At 50.4% G+C, this 20,048-nt stretch overlaps 1 protein-coding gene across 2 annotated transcripts; it reads left to right on the top strand.

Annotated features, from left to right (window-relative positions):
- Window positions 1-6,864: 6,864 nt before the first annotated feature.
- Window positions 6,865-19,160, top strand: DNAL4 (dynein axonemal light chain 4). 2 transcript variants are annotated; one of them, XM_069102839.1, is made up of 4 exons: window positions 6,865-6,979; window positions 16,446-16,657; window positions 17,101-17,184; window positions 18,132-19,160. In XM_069102839.1, the coding sequence occupies exons 2-4, from the start codon at window positions 16,592-16,594 to the stop codon at window positions 18,294-18,296; spliced, it is 315 nt and encodes a 104-aa protein (XP_068958940.1). In that variant the 5' UTR covers window positions 6,865-6,979; window positions 16,446-16,591; the 3' UTR covers window positions 18,297-19,160. The 2 variants fall into 2 exon arrangements, with proteins under 2 accessions (XP_068958940.1, XP_068958941.1); XM_069102840.1 differs by having other exon boundaries at window positions 6,867-6,979; window positions 16,449-16,657.
- Window positions 19,161-20,048: the final 888 nt, after the last annotated feature.

The raw sequence follows: 20,048 nt of genomic DNA, 5'->3' as shown, positions 1-20,048 counted from the left end.
CTCTCTCTCTCTCTCTCTCTCTCTCTCTCTCTCTCTCTCTCTCTCTCCCTCCTCTATACCAACCTTATTCCTCCTTTCTGTAGCCATTAACCACTCACCTGAACCAAAAGCAGTTTCAAAGGGTAGTTCTTAACTGCAGTAACCTAGTTTTTAAAGTACTATCTAAATCAGGAATTACAGACAACTTCACAGAGAATCTTGGCATGAATGCTTGCCATCACCAAGAAGAAGCAGGGGGCGGGGAGCTAAACCAAATCGCTGCCTTTTTCAGTCTCAGGTCAGAACTCCAGCTCTTTCAGCCGCTCCCTTTTCTTTTTTCTTTAGTTGCCCCCTTTCTGAGGGGTCTGAACAAATGGCAAAGGCTTGACTCTTCATGCCATCTTTTCAGCAATCTAGTTTTGGTGTCCATTTAGAACACACACAACCAGTCCATCTCTCCAACTAACATACTATACTCTGCCACTCTCAGCCCCCTGTATATGTGTCCATGATGTTTCTTTGGGCGAGAGGAATCGGCACTATCTGCTTCAGATCACATCTCCCAGACTTCATGTAACTAGGTCTCAGAGTCTCTTCCTTCCTGGAGGGAGATTGGTTTTACCACCCAACTGCATAAGTCTATACAAAATAAATTCAGAATTATTTGTGGGAGGTAGGGCACTAAAAGGTGCCTGGGGGAGGAGGACCCTTCATGTAGAAGGTAGCACTCGAGCTTAAACCTGGAGCTTTAGAAGGTAAAGGTGAGGAGAGAGAAGAGTCCAGAAGGGGGCAGCAGCCCATACCAAGGCACTTTTGGCTGGGTCCACAGGAACTGGGGAGCTTTTGTTCTACACCCAGGCATGTGGTCCTGGAGCACCTGACCCTGTTGATACAGGGGTTCCCTTTTCTTACAGTCATTGGTTCATTGAGTCACTCGCCTCTGTGACCCAGATGCAGTTTTAATTATAAGTTAGATTATAAAAACCTCCATGGAATAATGAATAAGGAACTTGCCTTGGATAGACCTAGGTTCAAGTCTTGCCTCTGAACCATACTGGTTGTGTGATCTTGGATAAGTCTCCAAGACTAAGTTGCCAAAAAGGTGCCCACCTATACTGGCAGAGGAAGTTTCTGAAATTCCAAGTCTAGTCCTTCATCCTAAATTAGATTGTGACTCATGGCCAGGTTCTCTCCAAAAAGAGGTCAAGGGGAGCAGGATAAAAATGGAATTCAGTGTACAGCATGAATCAGGTATGGGACATGTTTCCTCCTACAAACACAAGAAAGACTAAATTATTTAAAACTTAGAAGCATGCATTAGCAGGATTCAGTAACTAAACATAACTCCAGGCACAGGGATCTTTCCATCTCACTTGCAGTTGAATTCTCCTCTATATTTTCTCTATTAGAATGTAAACCTCCTTGAGGACAGGCACTGTCTTGTTTCTCTGTTTGTATCCCCAGAGCTTAGCACTGTGCTTTACACATTATAAGGGCATGATAAATGCTTTTTCATTCATTCATTCCTTTGTTCGTTTGTTCACAAGACCATAAAGCAGTTTGTGAGAACTGATTAAACAGTTTACATTTCACCTCTGTTCTGCCCTTTCACTCCTTTCCAAACCAAAACCTCTTCTGGACTTCCTGCTCAGCTGCTCCCTTCCTCCCGCACCTGCCACAGACAACCATTCTCCCCTGCCCTTCTCCTTGAACCTTTGGAACTCACAGTCACCTGTCATCCTGCACCTGCCCACCTTGGGGCTGATGCCTATTCAGGAAAGAAGCACAAAATGAAACCAAACAAACAAACAAAAAAGGCTGAGCAAAGACTTATGGGTAGGCTCTCCTAGTTGAGTCCATGATTCCTGGTGGGGGTAGGAGTGGGGGAGACAGAAGCAGGGTAAAGGGAGACTATCAGTGCATTCTCTCCCTGTCCCTTTACCCCCTACACATGCTTATGTCAAGACAAAGAGGTTCCCACTTACCAGGAGAATTGTAGCCAACAGGGCAGAGCCAGAGTCCTATTTCTGATGTCGTAATCTGCCCCCTCCATCAATGTCATGGGATAGCGGATGGGCAAGGGACCACTCAAGCTTTACCAAGTCCTTTATTTGCACCGGGAAACCATATGGCCAGAAACAATCTGAATATTCCCCAAAGACTGCAACATTGAGTCACCATGTCCTTGGAGTCTACAGAAACTTCCAGGGAAGTTCTGGATGCATGCTCCCTGGGACAGACCCCATTCAGCTACACATAGATCATGAACCTCTAGCCAGAGAGGGCTTTAGAGAACATTTACTTCCATAATACTATACACAGGTTTTCAAGGCAAATGTCCCTGAGAAGTGAAGTCATTCAAGTATGACCATCCTCAGTTGACAGATGAGCCAGCTGAGATCTGGAGAGATGAAGAGACTGGTCCAGGGTCACACCACCAGTAAACAGCAGGGGCAGGACTCAAACCTATGTCCAGTCAACTGACTTTTGTTGACAATCTGTCTGCTCTTTCCATGTGGCTCGTCATTGCAGAGCATGAAGGGGCTACTAGAGGGCTTGGGGTACCCGTTGGGATGGGAAGAAGTTGAGGCAAGCCCCAAGAAAGCCAAGCTCCCGCCCCACATGCTAAGGCAGCATTCCCACTGCAGGATCCTGCTGCCTTCCCCATCTGACCTATGCTCAGGGGCTCCCATTCACAGAGGCGAATCCTAAACTTTCCCATCAGGTCTAAGAGCTGTAAGAGATAGAGGAAAGAAGCCTGGCTCTGGATTTAACTAGGAGAAAGTGGATTCAAATCCTGCCTTTGATAATCGCTACTTTTGTGACCCTGGGCAAAGTGCTTGATCTCCCTAGGTCTCAGTTTCCTCATCTGGAAAATGAGGGAGTTGGCTAGATGGCTTGTCCCTTCCTTCTTGCTCTAAATGACCCTACAGCTTCAGAAGTGATGGATCAATAGATCAGCACACATTTAGTGCCACTCCCACTGAAACAGGAATTCCTTAAGCAGTGGCCATGCACAAGCCAGCCCTTTCCATTTCTTTGCAACTTTAACTGTTTGGAAGTTGCTCATTGAACGTTAAAGAAATCTGCTCTCTTGGGATTTCCACCCATCTCTCCTGTCCCCTGGAGCCAGGAAGAATAAGACTAAAGTCTCTTCCAACCCAAAGCATTTCAGTTCTTTGAAGGAAACCATCAGGTCCCACCAATCCTCATGTGGCATGAGCTCTGGTCCCTCCCATCAGACTAATCACCCCCCTTTGCCAATTTCCTCCCTCAAAGGTAACTGACTGTGACCCTCCCAAAAGGTCTGACCAAGGAGAGTGACACTATTACTTCCTTCCTTTAAAAAAAACCAGACTTCTTTATGTAAGTATCTTCTGTTTGATGCCCCTTTCATTTCAGAATACATCCCTCACCTACCTGAAGAGTCATCTCGTGTAACAAATTTTAAGAGAAGACAAAGCAGTTTGAGAAACCCAGACAGCACATCTGTTGTCTGACCTCCTTCCTTTTCATAAATATGAGGTTTCTGTTAAAGTAGCCTAAGATCATCCCCAAAAGAAGGAAAACCATGACCTCTGATCTGTTTTAATTCTAATCTCAACTCTCTTATTCCTGATACATCCTAGGAATATGGCTTCCAAGCCTCGGCACCACCTCCAACTTACTCCTCTCCTTTTTAGTACTCCCTACTAGTCCCATTCCCTAACAAATTAGTGCTAGAAATTTTGGTGGGCTCTACCAAGAAGAAAGGATCCATCTCTGCCTTAGAGAGGATGTCTGAATGCCCCACCCCCACAAACAGAAGGAGTCCCTGTGCAGAAACAATAACAAAGAAACCCTAATAAGGGAAACGCAGGCTCCAGAGTCCTTGGATAGAAGGGTAGACTTTATTGAAAAGGAACAGATTAGATAAGAGGGGAAGTCAATGTATCTTCTAGATACACTTCTTGGAGGAAATCCACCAAATGGAAGGAGAGAAGAATCATGGGGATCATTTGGTTCAAGGCCAAGTGAGGGAGAGACTGAACGTGTAATAAACTACTCTGCCAGAAGGGATAATTGGATCTTGAGTTCTGGCAACATACCCCAAGCTGGCATGGAGGCAAGGGAGGCTTGTAATGGGGGCCTTATCTGGACATCTGTTGGAGCTCTCTGTGTGTGCTAAAGCAAAGAAGCTAAGGACTTTCTCAACCTTGCTTTAACGATAATTCCATCCTTCGGAAGGTGAAGGATTTCATGATGGGCTCTGTTATTCTGAATTTGATTTTGAACCAGAATGAGGCATTGGTTGCTAAAGTAGAAACTAGGAAAACCTTGGGTGGAATAGACTACCTGTAAAATGCAAACTCCCTGAGGACAGGACTATTTCATTTTTGTCTTCATATTTCCAGCGCCTGGCACAGTGCTAGACATATAGTAGGTGTTCAATAAATGCTTGTTTATTCATTGATTGGAGCTCAATGAGGTGAGAAGGACAGATTGGACATAATCCAATGCAGAATACAGACTTCGGGAGAACAAGTTTCAAGAATTCAAGGGAAAGAGAGAAATAAAATCTCATGCCCTGAAAATCTGCAGAGTGAGTTGACTCAAGAGGGAGGGAGTCTCTGAAGAAGACAATTCTGAGGAGACAAACATAGCAACGTGGTCCAGTGGAGAGAAGCCTAGCTGTACAGGTAGAGAACATGGTTTTAAATTCCATTTCTGATTTGCATAACCTGGAGAACCTCAAATTCCTTGGGCTGCAGTTTCCTTACCTATAAATATGAGGAGGATGGACTAGATGATTCCTGAGGGCCCTCCCAGTTCAAAGCCTATGATTCTCTGATCTCTGACAAGTGGTCGGCCATCACGGATCTTCAGTGATGGGGGACCCAAAAAATTCTCCTAAAATAATTAATGCATGCAAAGTGCTTTTCAATGTTTCCTGTGCTTTAGAACCATCAGCTATCATCAACAGCAAAGGGAGCAGTGTCCTCAATATTGTAGTGAGTGGGGCCAGTGGTCCCCAAGGCAGTGGCGGAAGCCCGAAGTGCCAGAGTAAAGATTAGAGTTTAGGACTTCTGATCCCCAAACCAATACCAGGTACAATTCTCCATGCTTTCCCATTGGACCAATGGTTGTCTCTCATCTGTACCTGGCAAGTTATAGTTTACAAAATACTTTCACAGTGTCTAGGTGTAGGGGTGGGGAACCTGTGGCCTTCTAGGTCCTTGGGTGTGGCTTTTCGACTGAGTTTAAGTTTTACAGAATACATGCTTTTATGAAGGGTATTTGTTCTGTGAAGTTTGAATTTTGTTAAAGGGCTGTACTTGAGGACCTAGAGGGTCATAGATTCCCCATCCCTGGTCTAGGGGGTCAAACTATAGCCCCTGTGAGATGTGATCTTATCTGTGTAACTTCACTGTATAGACAGTTGTAATTAAGGGTAGAACTGTTTGTATCAATAGCAAAAATAAGTACACACATATATGTATAAAAGCACATACATGTATACACACATGGATTGTAACACTATTGTTTGTTACATTACTGAACTGAGTAAGGGACTTCACTGTATGTACACACCTGGTTACCTCTATGATGTCTCCCCCATAGAACAGAAGCTCCTTGAGGGCAGGTACCGGTTTTGCCTTTCTTTGTGACCCCAGGAATAAGCACAGAGTTAAGACTTAATGTCTCTCTATCTTCACAAGGCCCTCCCACTCTAAACTTGTGGCTTAGTCATTTCAGTCACGCCCAATTCTTTATGACCCCATTTGGGGTTTCCTTAGCAAAGACACAGGAGTGGTTTGCCATGTCCTTCTCCCTCATTTTACAGATGAGAAAACTGAGGCAAACAGGGTGAAATGACTTGCCCGGGGTCACACGGCTAGCAAGTGTGTGAGGCCAGATTTGAATTTAGGAAGAGGAGTCTTCCTCCAGACCTGGTGCTCTATCCAGTGTGTCACCTAGCCGGCCCCTTAGAACTATGTGTATGTTAATCACTACCTGAAAATGATTCCCCATTTGTGCACTGTGTGTAACTTGTCAGAACAACCATTCTACCATCATCAACCACCCGTCATCAACAGAAGCGCCGGGAGAGACCAAGGATGGTCTCCTCGTCAACTAAAATGCCAAGAAATCCAAGGAGGAGACGAAAAGAGGAGCCAGGACTGGCCCCCCCGGAGCAGGGCTGCAGCGGACGGACACAAAGAATGCGCCTGCCTGCGGGGCGCTTGGCTCGGGGTCATTCCCAGTGAATGAGGAGGTCCCCCGGGGCTCCTCCTGCGCCCCCATGGCACGGTCCTGGCCATGCCTCCCCATGCTCTTCCTCCATGAGGTCCCACTCTAGCCACCCAGGCAAGCAAGCCTAGCTGGACAGAGACGGTGCTGGGCACGCCCCGGTGTCCCGCCGGGTGGGAGGCGGCTCCCTGATGGGAGGGCGCCGGGCATGGGCTTTGAAGGTCACTGGGTCTGGAGACCCTTGTACAGAGGAGTAAACAGGGCGGTCACTGAGGTTAAGCGACTTGCAAAGAGCCTCCCGGGCTAGCCCGCGGGGAGACCAGGATGTGGAACCAAGCCCTTAACAAGGGCAAGTTCAGGGACCCTTCCACCGGCTGCGAGCGTCTAGCTGTCAGCCCCACCCGGCTGGCTGTACCCCTCCTGCGGGCAGGGTCTGGGCCGCGCCTGCGCACGGAATACGCCGAACAAAGGGCCATTGAAGTTAGTAGAACGAAGTTGGAGATTTGCCGCCCAGTTGCTCAGGCGCGTCCCGGGCAGCTCTAAGAGAGGCCCCGCCCCTTTCCTCTCTTCCGAGCTCCGGCCTTCTTAGTCAAGGCCCCATCCGTATGATTGACAGTCCGCGGCACCAATCATGCGTCCGACCTCCGCCGAAGCTTCTCTTCGGGGCGGGACTTCCGGTGCCGGTTGCTAAGACAATCTTGTTTCCCTCCCTGACAACGAAAGGGAAGCGGCGGCTGCGGCGGCGCTGGGGCCTCGGCGGCGGGAGCAGGTGAGGGCGGCCCCGGGGGGCTGGGGGAGGGCGCCCCGCGGCCGTGTCCGGCCCCCGCCCCAGGCCCTCACGGCACCGGCCTCGGAGCCCCCGGAGCCGCGCGGCCTCGACTCGCAGGCCCCGGGCGCGGGCGGCCTGGGACCCCCTGCGCACCCATGGCCGCCGGGCTAGCCCGCCCCGGCGAGGCGCTGCCCCTCGGCTGGCCTCAGTTTACCCGTCTGCAAAGCGAGGGGTCAGCCCCCGAGGCCCCAGATCCGTGACCTGGATTCCGACCCCGTCCGGGCCGCTCACCCCGGAGGAGCCCCTGCACCCCTGTGCCTCAGTTTCCTCCGCTGTAAAACCAGGGGTTGGCTTAGAAGTCCTCCAGTGCCCCCTCCATCCCCAGATCCGTGACCTGGATTCCAGCCCTGGCCGGGAGACTCGCTCTGTGCCCCCGGGGAGCCCCTGCACCCCTGTGCCTCAGTTTCCTCCTCTGTAAAACCAGGGGTTGGCTTGGCTGGCCTTGTGGATCTGTCCAGCTCCAGATCCATGACCCCAAGACTCCATTTGCCCAGAATGCTGCTTGGGCTCCTTCCCCAGAAATGGCCCTTTCTGATTTTGTCCCAATTCATTTCATCCAACAAGCTCTTCTGCCCAGTCCCGTCTACGTCACCGGGCATCCCCTCCTGCCTCGCTCCAGGGGACCCTTCTTTTGTCCCTCTTCTTGTGCCTTTGCCCTCTCTCTTGTGTTCTCACCCGAAACTCGGCCCTTCCTTGTGTCTCCTTAATTTGTATTCTCTCTTACCCAGTAGCTTCTTCCTTCTGCCTGCAAACGTGTCTTCTCCTGGCAGCCCTTTGAAAATGCTGGGCCTTCACCTGATCTTTCTCGCGCCCCCCCACCCTCACCCCAACTGTGATCCTTTAATGCCTTTCTCTTTCCTTTCCCGGCCTTGCCAGTTCAGCTTCCGCTCCCTGGCACCACCACTTCCACTTTCCCTCATGTTGCTTCTACCTCCCTCCAACCTTTCACTTTTCTGTCTCTCTTTTCTAATATCCATTCATTTCTCAACCCCTTGCAATCCGGCTGGCTTCCTCCCAGTCTCCTTGTCTGAAACTGCCCCTCCAGGGATCTCTGTGAAGCTAAATTCAATGGCTTTTTTCTTTCCTCATCTTGACCTCTTTGCACCCTTTGACACTGTTAACTACCTCGTCCTTCTGGATTATCTTTCCTCCATGGGTTTCTGTGGTAGTGTTCTGTCTGTCTGTCTGTCTGTCTGTCTGTCTCTCTCTCTCTCTCTGTCTTCCCTTCTCTTCCTCTTTCCCTCTCTCTCCCCACTGGCTCTCTTCATATTCTCACCAGTCTCTACAACTTCAGCCATCATCTCCATACAGATGACTCTCCAATCCATGTATCCAGCCCTCATTTCTCTCCTAAGTACTAGGCCTGAATCTGTCACGTAGACATCTCCAGTGCAACATGTCCAAAATGGAACATATTCTCTTTGCCCTATTCCCACTGGATATGCCTCCAGTCTCCCGGTGACGCACCTCCAAAGCCTTGAGGACACCACTTCACTCTTATTATGCTCCATATCCAATTCTCTATCTCTCCAGCACCTGTCCCCTTCTCTCCATTCACACCACAGCCACCCTTGTTCAGTTCCCCTCTTTCCTAGACTTTTGCCAGTCTCCTAATTGGTCTCTTTGTACACAGCTTCTGCCTCCTCCAGTCCATCCTCCTGACCACTGCCAAATTGATATTCCTTTAGCACTGGTCTCAATTTCTGCTCAAGAAGGTTCCTTATTACTTGGAGAATAAAATGTAAACTCCTCTGTTTGGCATTTAAAGCCTTTCACAGTCTGACTCCAGCCTCTTTCCAGCAGATTACACATCACTCCCCCTCACATACTGTTTCAGCCAGACTGGCCTACTTCACTGTTTTCCCATACACAACATTTCACCACCTCCTCCTCCCGTTTCCATGACTGTACAACCTGTCCCCTGAAATGTTCTCCAGCCTTTTAGACTCGCTAATGACTTTCAAGACTCAGCTCAGGGGCCACCTGCTTCAACAGGCAGGTGAAGGATCTGGGTTAGCTTTGTGGCTCTGAGAAAGTCTCTTAACCTCTCTGTGCCAGTCTCCTCACATGTAAAGTGACCGGGTTGAACTCAATGGCCTGTAAGGTCCTTCTGACTCTTAAGTCTGTGATTCTAGTTCACCAAGTTCTCAGTATCTCAGAATTACATTGTATTTATTTTTCAAACACTTCTATCTGTATACATGTTGTATGCCCCTGGTAACCATAAAGAGGAGCAGTGGCTATTCCTTGTGTAGGGAATGTCATAAATACTGATCATACACTAGGGCTGGAGAAGCAGGGTCAGAAAAGAGTAGTAATCACTTCCATTTAGTTGGACAAAGTAGCCTGAGGAAAGTCATGATGGGAGATGAGGCCAGAAAGTGCCACAGAATTGGAGGGGGTCTCAGAAGTCATCTGGTCCAATCTATGTCTGAAGAGGAAACCCCTCCCCTATGATGTCCTTTTTCTGTCCCTGCCATTGTCTGAAAACATGCCCTTATCCTATCTTGGCTCCATTGTCACACTAACCCCTAACTGTTCACTCTGCCTACAATCCATCCGACATGTCTTTGCGGAATCTTCCCCAAACACAGCTCTGATTATCAGAAACCTTGAAGGGCTCCCCATTGCCTATTAAAAAAGCCCCGGAGCATGTGTCTGACTTCCCACCGTGGTCTCCCACTGTTCCGGGACACACACATCAGAGGGTTGGACCAAATACTCACTAACATGCCCTGTGCTTTCCGCTGTGCTCATACTGACGTCTCCATCCAGAATGTTCTCCCTCCCCACTCTTCCTATTAAAACCCTTCCCATTTTACAAGGCCCAGCTAAAGTGCCACTTCTATGAAGTGATCTCCCCTCCTCTGAATTCTCTTTGCACTTTTTGCTCATACTTTTCCTATGGGACTTGATTCTTAATCAAGCTCGCTTAATCACTTTCTTGTATTCTGGTTATTTGTGATTTGTGTATATAAAGAACTCTAAGAGGCAGAGCTTGTGGGAAGACTGTGCCTTCTTGCAGCATGCCACAGTAGGACAAGCACCAGGCCTTGAGTCAGGAGATGCAGCTTCTGTCCATCGCTGCACCAAGAGCTTGCCAAGCACCTGGAAAAGCTTGGGCAGTTCGCTCAGTAAATAAAAGGAGGTGGAGGAGAGGGGGCCCTGGGGATGGGGCCGGTGGGAACAGCAGCCAGAGACAGCACAGGACAGGCTGAGATTGGGAGCCACTTGGTAGGAATTGAGACCAGTTAAAATGGGGGTGAAAGCTTCCTCACCTCTCAGAATTTGAGAGTAGGGCAATATGGTGGATGTCCTCCAGCCCAGTCTGCCCTTCAGTCTGCCTCAGTGCAAAGAGTGTTGGATCTGGAGTCCAAAAGGCCATGTGTAAGTGGCTTCACTTCACTCTGTCTGTAAAATGAGGGGCTCAGTCTAGAGCAGCGGTGTCAGTGACATGGCCCATCAGCCACCTGTACACAGCAACACTTCAGGGGGAGGAGGAGCCTGTGGCCTTCTAGGTGCTCAAGTCTGGCCCTTTGACCGAGTCCAAGTTGTATAGAACAGACCCTTTTATGAAGGGGTTTTGTTCTGTGAAGTCTGGATTCAGTCAAAGGACTGCACTTGAGGACCTAGAGGGCCACATGCATCCTCTAGGCCACAGGTCCCTCCCTCCCCCCGTGTGGCCTGAGCCAGATTAAAATGTAATTAACTGGGAAATGTATGACAAAATTAAAATTCAGCAAAACATAGATTACACTTTAAAAGTGGATCACTGGGCGCTGTAAGGATCTTTAGGTAGGTTTAGTGGCCCCCATTTCTGTTCAGTTTTGATGCCCCTTGGTAGATACCCAGTAAGATCCCTCTAACAATGGCTGATCTCTTGATCTCTGGCAAGTGGTGATCCATGTTCACCTTGCAGATTTTCAGGCTCCTGAAGCCCCCCACCACCTGGTGGGGGGAATGAACCATAGACCCCCCCACCCCACCCCACCTCCACCCCCAGCTCAGAGGCATTTCTTTAACAAGTGTGTATCCTCTTCCAGAAGGGGATGTAGCGACGATGGTCATGTCCATAGATGGCCTTGTCACTGTATAGAACCCCCCCAACCCCCAGTACTAGAGAATAGGCAGCCGGAGGTCTCCTTCTCTTACTTGGGACCCTTGGAGTTCTGAAGATCCTTGGTGTGTCTGCCTTAATGTCCTGTTTCTTTGCTTCTCTACAATATTAGCCAAGAAGTGGAAAAGCGAGGGGGGTGGAGAGAGGTGGAACTGTGGGGGTACGTGTAATAACATGTGGTCTGAGGGAGATGGACAGAAGTGGGCACAGACCTGTCTATACCTTGTTCTGTAATAACTGGAGTACCCATTCCTGGGGGGGGGGGGTGCTGTGTGTGCATCTACACGTCCTTGTAACCCCCTTCTTGAGGAGGGTGTTCTGCACACAATTGAATGAATGGTTGGGTGCAGCGAGAGGGGCCTTGCCACCTTCCATTCTGCCCCCAGCAGTGTATTCCTGAGAGCTCCTAAGTGTCTGAGTCTTCTCCCAGTTAAGAATGGTCAATGGGGCTGAGTCTGTCTGCATCCTCTCTTTGCGGTGAATGGAGAGGATTGGAGGAAGGACTCTTCTGAAATAGAAGTATTTCATTTCTGGCTGCCATAGAAACATGACTGTGAACAAGAAGGAAGTATGGGGTTAGAAAGATCCAGAGCTGAGCAGCCCAAAGCCCTGGGGTCTGAGACTTGGGGGCTGCTCACTCTTCTGTCCTGGGCTGGCTCCTTGAATACCTGCCCACTGCTCACCACACCCAAGCCTCTGAGCTCTCTTTTGTACAGTGAAGGCACTGGACTAGGTGATCTCTGTGCTCTGCCCACTGTAGGTGCCTAATAAATGCCTGTTGGATCTGTTTGCTCAGGCCCCTCTAACAATTCTGGTTTGTAATGGTTTTCCCAGTGTTTCTCCCAGACAAAGCTCTAAGTAGTGACCTAAGCTTCATGATGAATCTCAAGAACAGGGTCACATTTTGAAATGTCTGGGCCATGTACAGAGAGAGTCTGATCTTCTGGGCTCCTGTTGCCTAGGAGAAGCCTTTGTATAGGGCATTGACTGGAAGATTGTTGGAAAGTGCTCCCGGGTAGACTATCAATGAGAATAATCAAAAGGAGAGGGGATGAGGGCCATCAGTGGCCTGCTGTTCCAGGACAGTAATGGATTTTGTCAAAGCTGGCTCTCGGAGGTAGCTGAAGTAATCAGGATTAGGGCTGCGGTCCCGTTTTAAATTATTAAAATGCTTTCTTTTAAGCCTGACCTGATTCCTTGCTGGCCCCCTCAGCTCATGTTTATTGGCATGCAAGATGAATAAGGTTATTAAGAACTAGTTACACATAAGGACCCAAAGGGCTCTGAAGAGTGGGTTTTCTCGCCTTCGTGCTGTGTGGGATGCTAAGTTTATTTTTATTGGAAATTTTTTAAAACTAAATTAAATCTGGTATCATTCTTTCAGTAAGAATGAAAGAAAATCATGAATGTTAGCCACCTTATTATCAGAGTGTAATCCTTTATATGGCACTTTACAGTGTAGAAAATATTATCTTCACACCACCAAAGTGAGTGAGACATCCCCATTTTACGGAAGAAGAGACTGACCAAGGTCATTTAGTCAGTTGTCATCATAACTGACATTCTGACAACACTTTAATAAGTTTTACAAAGTGCTTTCTTCATAGTCACTCTGTGAACGAGGCACTGACCCCATTTTATGGATAAAGAAACTGGAGTTCAGAAATGTAAACAGCTGAGTCTCAGTTGAGGCACTCCATCTGTGTGCCCTTGGGCCACCCTTAATGCCTCTGACCTTCAGTTTCCTTGTCTTTAAAAAGGAGACCATAGCAGTAGTGCCTTGTGATTCCTAGAGCGGTGAGATCAGCGTTTTGGCATTCTGTCCTAAGGTGAGTTATTAGAATGAGGAACAGGAGGCTGCCATCTTTGAAATGCCTTCTTAGGCCATTCCCTCTGGGTGTCCGGAGTGCAGATGTCTGGATGGCCCTGAACCTCACAGGAAGGGCAGCAGGCTTCCAACCCTGACCTCAGCCTTTATTAATGAAGGGAAGGTAGAAGTGAGAAGCAAGGAGCTGCAGTGACACTGGAGGGGCCAGATGACAGTCCTGAGCCAAAGTCAAGTGAGGTTTTACTGGGGAAGTTGCCAGCCTTGCGCACAGCAAACAAGAGATAACAGTCTTCATCCAGAAGACCCAGCCTTGGCCTGGGGTGAGTGAGACAGGAGGAGAGAACCAGCCTCATCCCTGTGCCAGGCTCCCCACCACAGCCTAGGCCACTCATCTGAGGCCAGGGGAGAAGAGCCAGCCATTGGAGGTGACCCTAACATGGGTGGAGCAGTGGCACAGAAAGCCATCAGGCATCAAAGAGGAGAGGACACTATTTCGTCAGCTCCCTACCTGGAGTGCGTTAGCCTAGTAACTCTCCCTTCTGCTGCTCCTTGGGTGACCATTGTGCACTGGTCGCTGTGGGCCACCACCAGATCATATCCTTCCTGCTGGGAAGGCTGTGACTCGGAGAGGGAGAGGAGGGGGAGGGAGAAAGAGAAACACACAGAGAGAGAATTAGTACTTACTATGTGCAAAGTACTGAATGCAGACAGTTCCTGTCTTCAAGAAGCTTCTGTTCTTATGGGAGCAGAGAGCACAGAGGAGGAGTTCCCAAGTGAGAATCATTGAGGCCCCTTGGAGCTGGGCAATCAGTCACCAACCAGAAGTCAGAGGTTCTCTAGCAAATGCCTACTGTGTGTAGGGCTATGCTAAGTCTTACTTGGGGAAAATAACAAATGTAGATTGGCTCTTACTCTAGTAGGGATAGACAAATATCCTTCCCTAGATGCCTCACCTAACGCCTCATTGGGGGAAGGGGAGATGATGCTGGGACTTTGAATGTTATGCTCACAGAGTGACCTGACACCAGCTGGACAGACTTCAAGGAGCATCTGCTGAGTTACAGAGGGGTTACAGACTGCATGGATGGAGGGGTGCCCAAACTGGAAGAAAGACAGCTTCCTAGATCCCAGAATAGGAAGGGAGCCATAAAGGCCGCCATGTTCAGCTTCATCGTTTTACAGCTGAATGAATGGAAACACAGAGAGATTAATTGACCTACCCATGGCCACACAGCTGCTAAGTGTGTGAGGCTGATTTGAACCCAGACCTCCCTGACTCCACTGTACAGTACAGCACATGAGAGCATGGAAGAATTGCAACACAGTATGCTATGGGAGGTCTTAGAGAAAAGACTGATATTGATGGAGGACTAAGGAAGGCTTTTTGGAGTAAACAGCAGGTAAAGAGGAGAAGAGGGTTAGAGGGACCAGTGTGAACAGAACCTCCCAAATAGGAAAGTGTAGGTGGTATCCAGGAATACATGTGGCCCTGTAGGACTGGAGAGGCAGGGGGCATTAGTGTTCCAAGAGCTTGGAATGCTAACCAGAAGACCTTGAACCTTCCTTAGAAAGCCATGGGAACAGAGTGACAAGATTCATGCAGATGGAAGATTAGCCCCAAAGCTGAATGGAGGCTGGACTGGAGGGGAAAGACTGGAGGCAGAGAGATCTCTTAGAAAGCTGTTGCCTTGGTCCAGGTGGGTGGAAATATGAGGTCAGTTGGAATTGGAAGTCAAGCAGAGAATGCCAGAAACATTGTGCAGGAAGAATTGACAAGCCTTGGTAGCTAAATGTCTAGGAAAGGTGAGAGAAAGAGAGAATGTTGAAGATTCATGTGTAAGAGAGACAGCAGATAGCTGTCCCTTAGGCAGAAATGGTGGCACCATGAGGAGGAATGACTGTGTTTGGACATGTTAAGTCTGAGGTACCATTTAGATGGCCAATCTACAGGCAGGAATTTAAGTCTAGTGCTCGAAAGGTCTGGAGAAGAGCTTGAGAGGTCATTTGCATCGTGGTGGGCATTGAAGCTGAAGGAGAGTACATAGAGAAGAGATAAGAGGACCTAGGCTGGGGAGAAGAGAAGGAGCCAGCCAAGGAGGTGGAGATCATGCTTTTGGAGAAGCAGAAGGATCTAACACAGATACAGGGTTCCGTTCTAAGGAGAGAAGGAAAGGGCATTGAGTAGCAGGAGGTGATCGAGGGAAATGGATCCTGAAAAGGGCTGGCCATGAGATCTGATGATGGGGAAGTCATTGGTAACCTCTGAGAGAGGCAGGAGCTTCAGCGGAGTATGTGGGGTGAATACCAGGTGAGAGGGAGAGGAGGTGGAAGCACCCAATGGAGGACACCTTCCCAAGGAATGTATGTCTCAGTGAAGGTGAGGGCAGAGATGGGAGGGACAGCGAGGGAAGGCTCTTTGTCACCATGAAATGTCATGCATGTGTCACTTTATCAGAAATTATTACCATAAAAAGCCCAAGAGCAGTGGCAGGAGTTAAGGGAAAGAATCTGCCGAATGATCACGACATTTCCGATGAAGAAGAGAGATGAGGCAGGCCAGTCTGTTCAGGGAAACCGTCACGAAATATCACCGCTGCTGCCCTGCTCTTCATAACCATGGAATTAAGGAGGGTTTTAGAACTCAGAGAGACTTCCAAAGGCACATAGGCAAGCTTCCTCTTTGACAAATGAGAAAAATGAGGCCTAGATGAGGGAAGTGACTTTCCCAGGGTCTCCCTGTTGGATCAGCGACAGGGCTGGGACTAGAACTCGGGTCTCTTGCTGGGCAGTGGTCCGTGTATATGGTGTTTTAAAATTGTCCGAATGTTTTCACATATGCCGTTTGATTTCACCCTTCTCTTGAGGGATGTAGGGCAGGTATGATCCCCACTTGACTAACGAGAAACAGAGGGTAGAGTCAGACACAGAGTGGATCCGGGTTGAGCCCCCACCTTTCTGTGCTCTTATTCAACTAGACCAGAGAGGAAAGAACCTTCTAAGGAGCTCTAGAGTTTGCCGATGAGCTGTTGAACTCAGAAGGAGCAGAGGAGGGGGAGAGCCGCCCAGCTGCTGCCCGTGAGCATGAATTGCAGCCAGTCTGTGGGCGGAGTCTCCGTGCCCTGCCCAGCACCCTGGAGGCCGATGGCCTGTGCTCATGGCGCCTCAGTGAATCGTCTGATACCATCCCCTAGACTGTGCTGAGAGTCTTGCTGGCATCTGGTTAAGATGTCTCCCTCTGAGAAGCGTGGGCCCGCAGCATCCTTCACTGTGTTCTTCCTTAGGCCTCAGCATCTCCTGTTGACTCATCCTCCAATCTGCAGACAAGTTGGCCATTTGGGAAGGGACAGTGGAGGCGTTAAAGCGGGGGTGGGGAGATCACCTCGTGTCTGTGACCTTTCCAATTTGTGATTTGTGGTTTTAAAATCAACTTTCTTTGTTCTTCTGGCTTTTCCTGTTTTCAGCAGTATTCCCTGGGGGAGAACATTTTCTCCTGCCTCCGAGACAGCTGGGCCTGCCTCCCTAGCCCTTCCTGGCTCGCCCTAATTGCTACCATTAGCACCTCCCCAGGAGCACTCCTCTTTCCCCAGCTACTCACAGTGGAAGGATCATGGGAGAAGAAGGGAAGAAGGATGACGCAGATTATAAGCGGCTACAAACCTTTCCTCTGGTCAGAGTAAGTTCTGGTAGGGAAGGAAAAAAATACTCAAAAGGCAGCCTTGGGGAAGGGACCTTTCAGAAACAATATCCAGGACTCTCATCAGAGCTGAGCGGCTTTCCTCAGCTCTGAAGCTCGATTCAGGTGTGCTCTGAGGTCGTCTGTGACGTGCTCTACAACACCTGGGCTGGGTAGAGCAAGAGGAGCCCTGGCTTGGGTTGGGTCCTGGCTTGGGCATCTGTGACCATCTGTGCCGCAGCTTCCCCACCATGGCAGATGCATGCCCTGCTGATCTCAGGACACTCGTATCATGTCTGTATCCAGACCCCGGGGCCTCTCCCCCACGGTGCTCAGAGTAGCCGACAAACCACCCTTCTCGAGCACAGAAGCAGATCAGCCCCAACTAGACACTGTCCCATCCTGTGCTGAGCTCTGTCTGTCTGTCCTTCCCTCCTCCCCAGCACTCAGACATGCCAGAAGAGATGAGAGTGGAGACCATGGAGTTGTGTGTTACAGCCTGTGAGAAATACTCCAACAACAACGAGGTACCTGTCCCTTTGGGGCATGCCCACCCATGACGCTGCCTCCTATGAGAGTGGGAGCGGGGGCAGGGCACCACGGCCTAGCTCAGGGGGAGGGATGATGTGGGAAAGGAGAAAGGCTTTTGGGAGGTTCAAGCAATCTCAGCAATGCCTCTACCAGGGCCAGTCCCAGCAGGGAGTGGCGATTCTGCAGCACCCCTGGCCTGACTTCCTGAGGGAAGTCTGAGCATGTTTGGGGACTAGGGCCCCAGGCCCATGGGTGGGGGTGCTTGGAAGGGAAAGGTCGTCAGCCTTGTCCCCGTGCAGGCAGGGTCAGTGTCACACCCCCTGGGAACATGGGATTGGGGCACGTCGGTCCTTCTTCATGTAAGGCAGGCAGAGCCTGAGCAGCAGTCAGCAGGACTCCCCTGGTTGCACCCTGCCTCCTTCCAAGAGCTGCTGGGCAGCATCACCATCACAGGGGCTTCCATCCTAGAGTGGCACTTTCTGGGCTACAGCCCCTTGTGACACGGGCAGGGTCACTGCCACGTACTGGCCCCCATTGGCCCGATGAGGAAATTGAAGCCAAGAAAGGTGAAGGGGGCTTGTTCCTAAGCCCCGGGGGACAGATGCCAGCCGAGGGCTCCTGACCCGTAGGTGGTGGGCCATGGAGTCAGACCAACTGAGAACTTCTCCACTCTCTGGTCCTGCGACCTTGGGCAAACTGTTCCACTTCTCTGAGACTCACTTTCCTCATCTATAAAATGGGAGTAGGCTCGCTTGTCCTAGCAACCTCACAGGATGTTTTGAAGGAAGGTACTTGGTGAGTTATACGCCCGGCTGTAAAGGGGAGCTCTCCTGATTTTCTGGGGTGACTCCTTTGGCTCCCAGCCCATCTCAGCCCCTGAAGAAGATAAGAACTGTTCCCCCCAGCCCTTCTCATGACACGCCCCTGGCCTTGTCCCTTGCAGAGCGCTGCCAAGATGATTAAAGAGACCATGGACAAGAAGTTTGGCTCCTCCTGGCACGTGGTGATTGGTGAAGGCTTCGGCTTTGAGATCACCCACGAGGTGAAGAATCTGCTCTACCTGTACTTTGGGGGCACCCTGGCCGTGTGTGTCTGGAAGTGTTCCTGACACAGGCCCCGGCCCCCCATGCCCTCCACGCCCCGTGGGCTTTCCCCCAGACGGGGCAGCCTCAGGCAGGCCCTGGCTTTGGAAGGGAAACGTGGGGTCTGTGTGGGGTCTGTGTGTGTGTGTGTGTGTGTGTGTGTGTGTGTGTGTGTGTGTGTGTCCTTGCGTCTGCCGGCTCACTCCAAGAGTCGGAATTTGGGGGCAACAGGCTCTGGGGCAGTCGGGGAAGGGAGGCTTTCCTCTTGGAAAGATCCCTCAGGTGGGAGCCCGAGCCAGTTGGGAAGGGAGGAGGGCCAGGGCTCCCCTGGCTCTTCAGAGCTTCCCTTCCCACAGCCTTTCAAGAGGACTCCCTGCCTGCTGGGCACGGCGAGGGAGGGGCTCCTCTTCCTCTTCCTCACTGACCAGATTCAAGTGGCTAAAAGACCGAACCTCTCTGGGGGGACAGGTGATCACTGCCCTTTCTTGTCTCCCCAAGAAGTGGGGGAATAGCAGGACCTCCGCACTTGACCTAGTTTACTCACCCACTGCATCTTAAACAGACTGACAGCGGAAGCAGCCGCCCCGGCGGAGGCCACTTCCGCCTTCTTACACTCCATAGCCACTGGCAGTGGGTCATGGAGGGGCACCAGGTTTAGGGGTGTCAGCGGCCTGCTTGGCCCCCGCAGGGGCCCCAAGGCCGCTAGCTACCTAGTCATCAGGGATCCCGTGTATTTGTACTACTTATTTCTCTGTCGGGTTTTCTATGTGATTTTTTGAGTGTGGGTTGGAGAGGGGATTTAGTAGAAAGAACAACTAACTGTATTTTACACAACAGTTTTATTTATATGAATGTTTTTGGTTTTTATGATTAAAGTTACCAGAAACAAATTGTAGTCTCCATGCCCCTGAGGTCGGGTGAGGTGTGTGTCGTAGATGTTCCTGGGGGTGATGGGTCCAAGGGATGCCAAGGCATCTGTGGAGAGACAAGTGTCCTTCCCACACTGGGAAAGCTCGAGGCAAGGGTGGACTGCAGCGAAGCGTCAAAGCCCAGCTGTGGTGGTCTTGGGCAGCCGTGGCAGAAATGGGGAACGTCCTCACACCTCGGCCTGTCGCCCAGATCCCAGCCCCTGCCAAGTTAGCTCTGTCACATCCAGCCAGTCACTGCATCCCGTCAGCGCTGACTTCACCACCCCGTCTCTCCCATTCCATCCCACAGCTACCACCATGCTCCAGGCCTTCGTTCCCTCTCCCCTGGACGATCACAGTAACCACCTAACTGGCCTCCCTGCCTGGACAGTCCCCCTCTGCAGTCCATCCTGTACTCAGAGCTCCCAGTGTCTCCTTCCCTTGCCCAGCTCCCTTCAATGACCACCCATCACCCACCAGATCAAGTTCAGCCCCATTCACTCAGTGGCAAAGGCCCTCCTCACCAGGCTTTGTCTCACCTATCCCTCACTATGCCCTGCACTTCAGACAGACCAGTCCACGTGCCATCCTCACATCTGCCACCTCTTCGCCTTTGCTTACTTACATCATCTCCTTGACCTGAAATGCTTCACTCCAGCACTCCCAAAGTCAAACTCTCTCCATCCCTCAGAACCCTGTCCAGATCCCACGTGCTCCATGATCAGACAACTTCCTCCCTGCTGTGAACTCAGCCCTTGGTGCTTTCAAGGAGCCACAAGTCTGTTCTTGGGCTCCCTTACTAAGCTGGATTCTCCCTGAGGCCAGGCCATGTCTCATTGCTCTCTGGCCCCACCCTAAGCTCCCAGCATG

The sequence above is a fragment of the Petaurus breviceps genome, unplaced genomic scaffold (assembly GCF_028583685.1).
Source record: "Petaurus breviceps papuanus isolate PSGF00001 unplaced genomic scaffold, PetGlider_PUasm1.0 558, whole genome shotgun sequence".
NCBI lineage: Eukaryota > Metazoa > Chordata > Mammalia > Diprotodontia > Petauridae > Petaurus > Petaurus breviceps.
Note: the sequence above shows the minus strand (reverse complement) of the source record. Positions and strands in the feature narration are given on the sequence as shown.

What these genes read in the sequence shown, in the direction of transcription:
- DNAL4 (XM_069102839.1), top strand. Translation starts at nt 16,592, where the DNA reads ATGGGAGAAGAAGGGAAGAAGGATGACGCAGATTATAAGCGGCTACAA. An exon ending in AAACCTTTCCTCTGGTCAGA is followed by an intron (nt 16,658 to 17,100) that starts GTAAGTTCTGGT and finishes CCTCCTCCCCAG; the next exon opens with CACTCAGACATGCCAGAAGA. An exon ending in AATACTCCAACAACAACGAG is followed by an intron (nt 17,185 to 18,131) that starts GTACCTGTCCCT and finishes TGTCCCTTGCAG; the next exon opens with AGCGCTGCCAAGATGATTAA.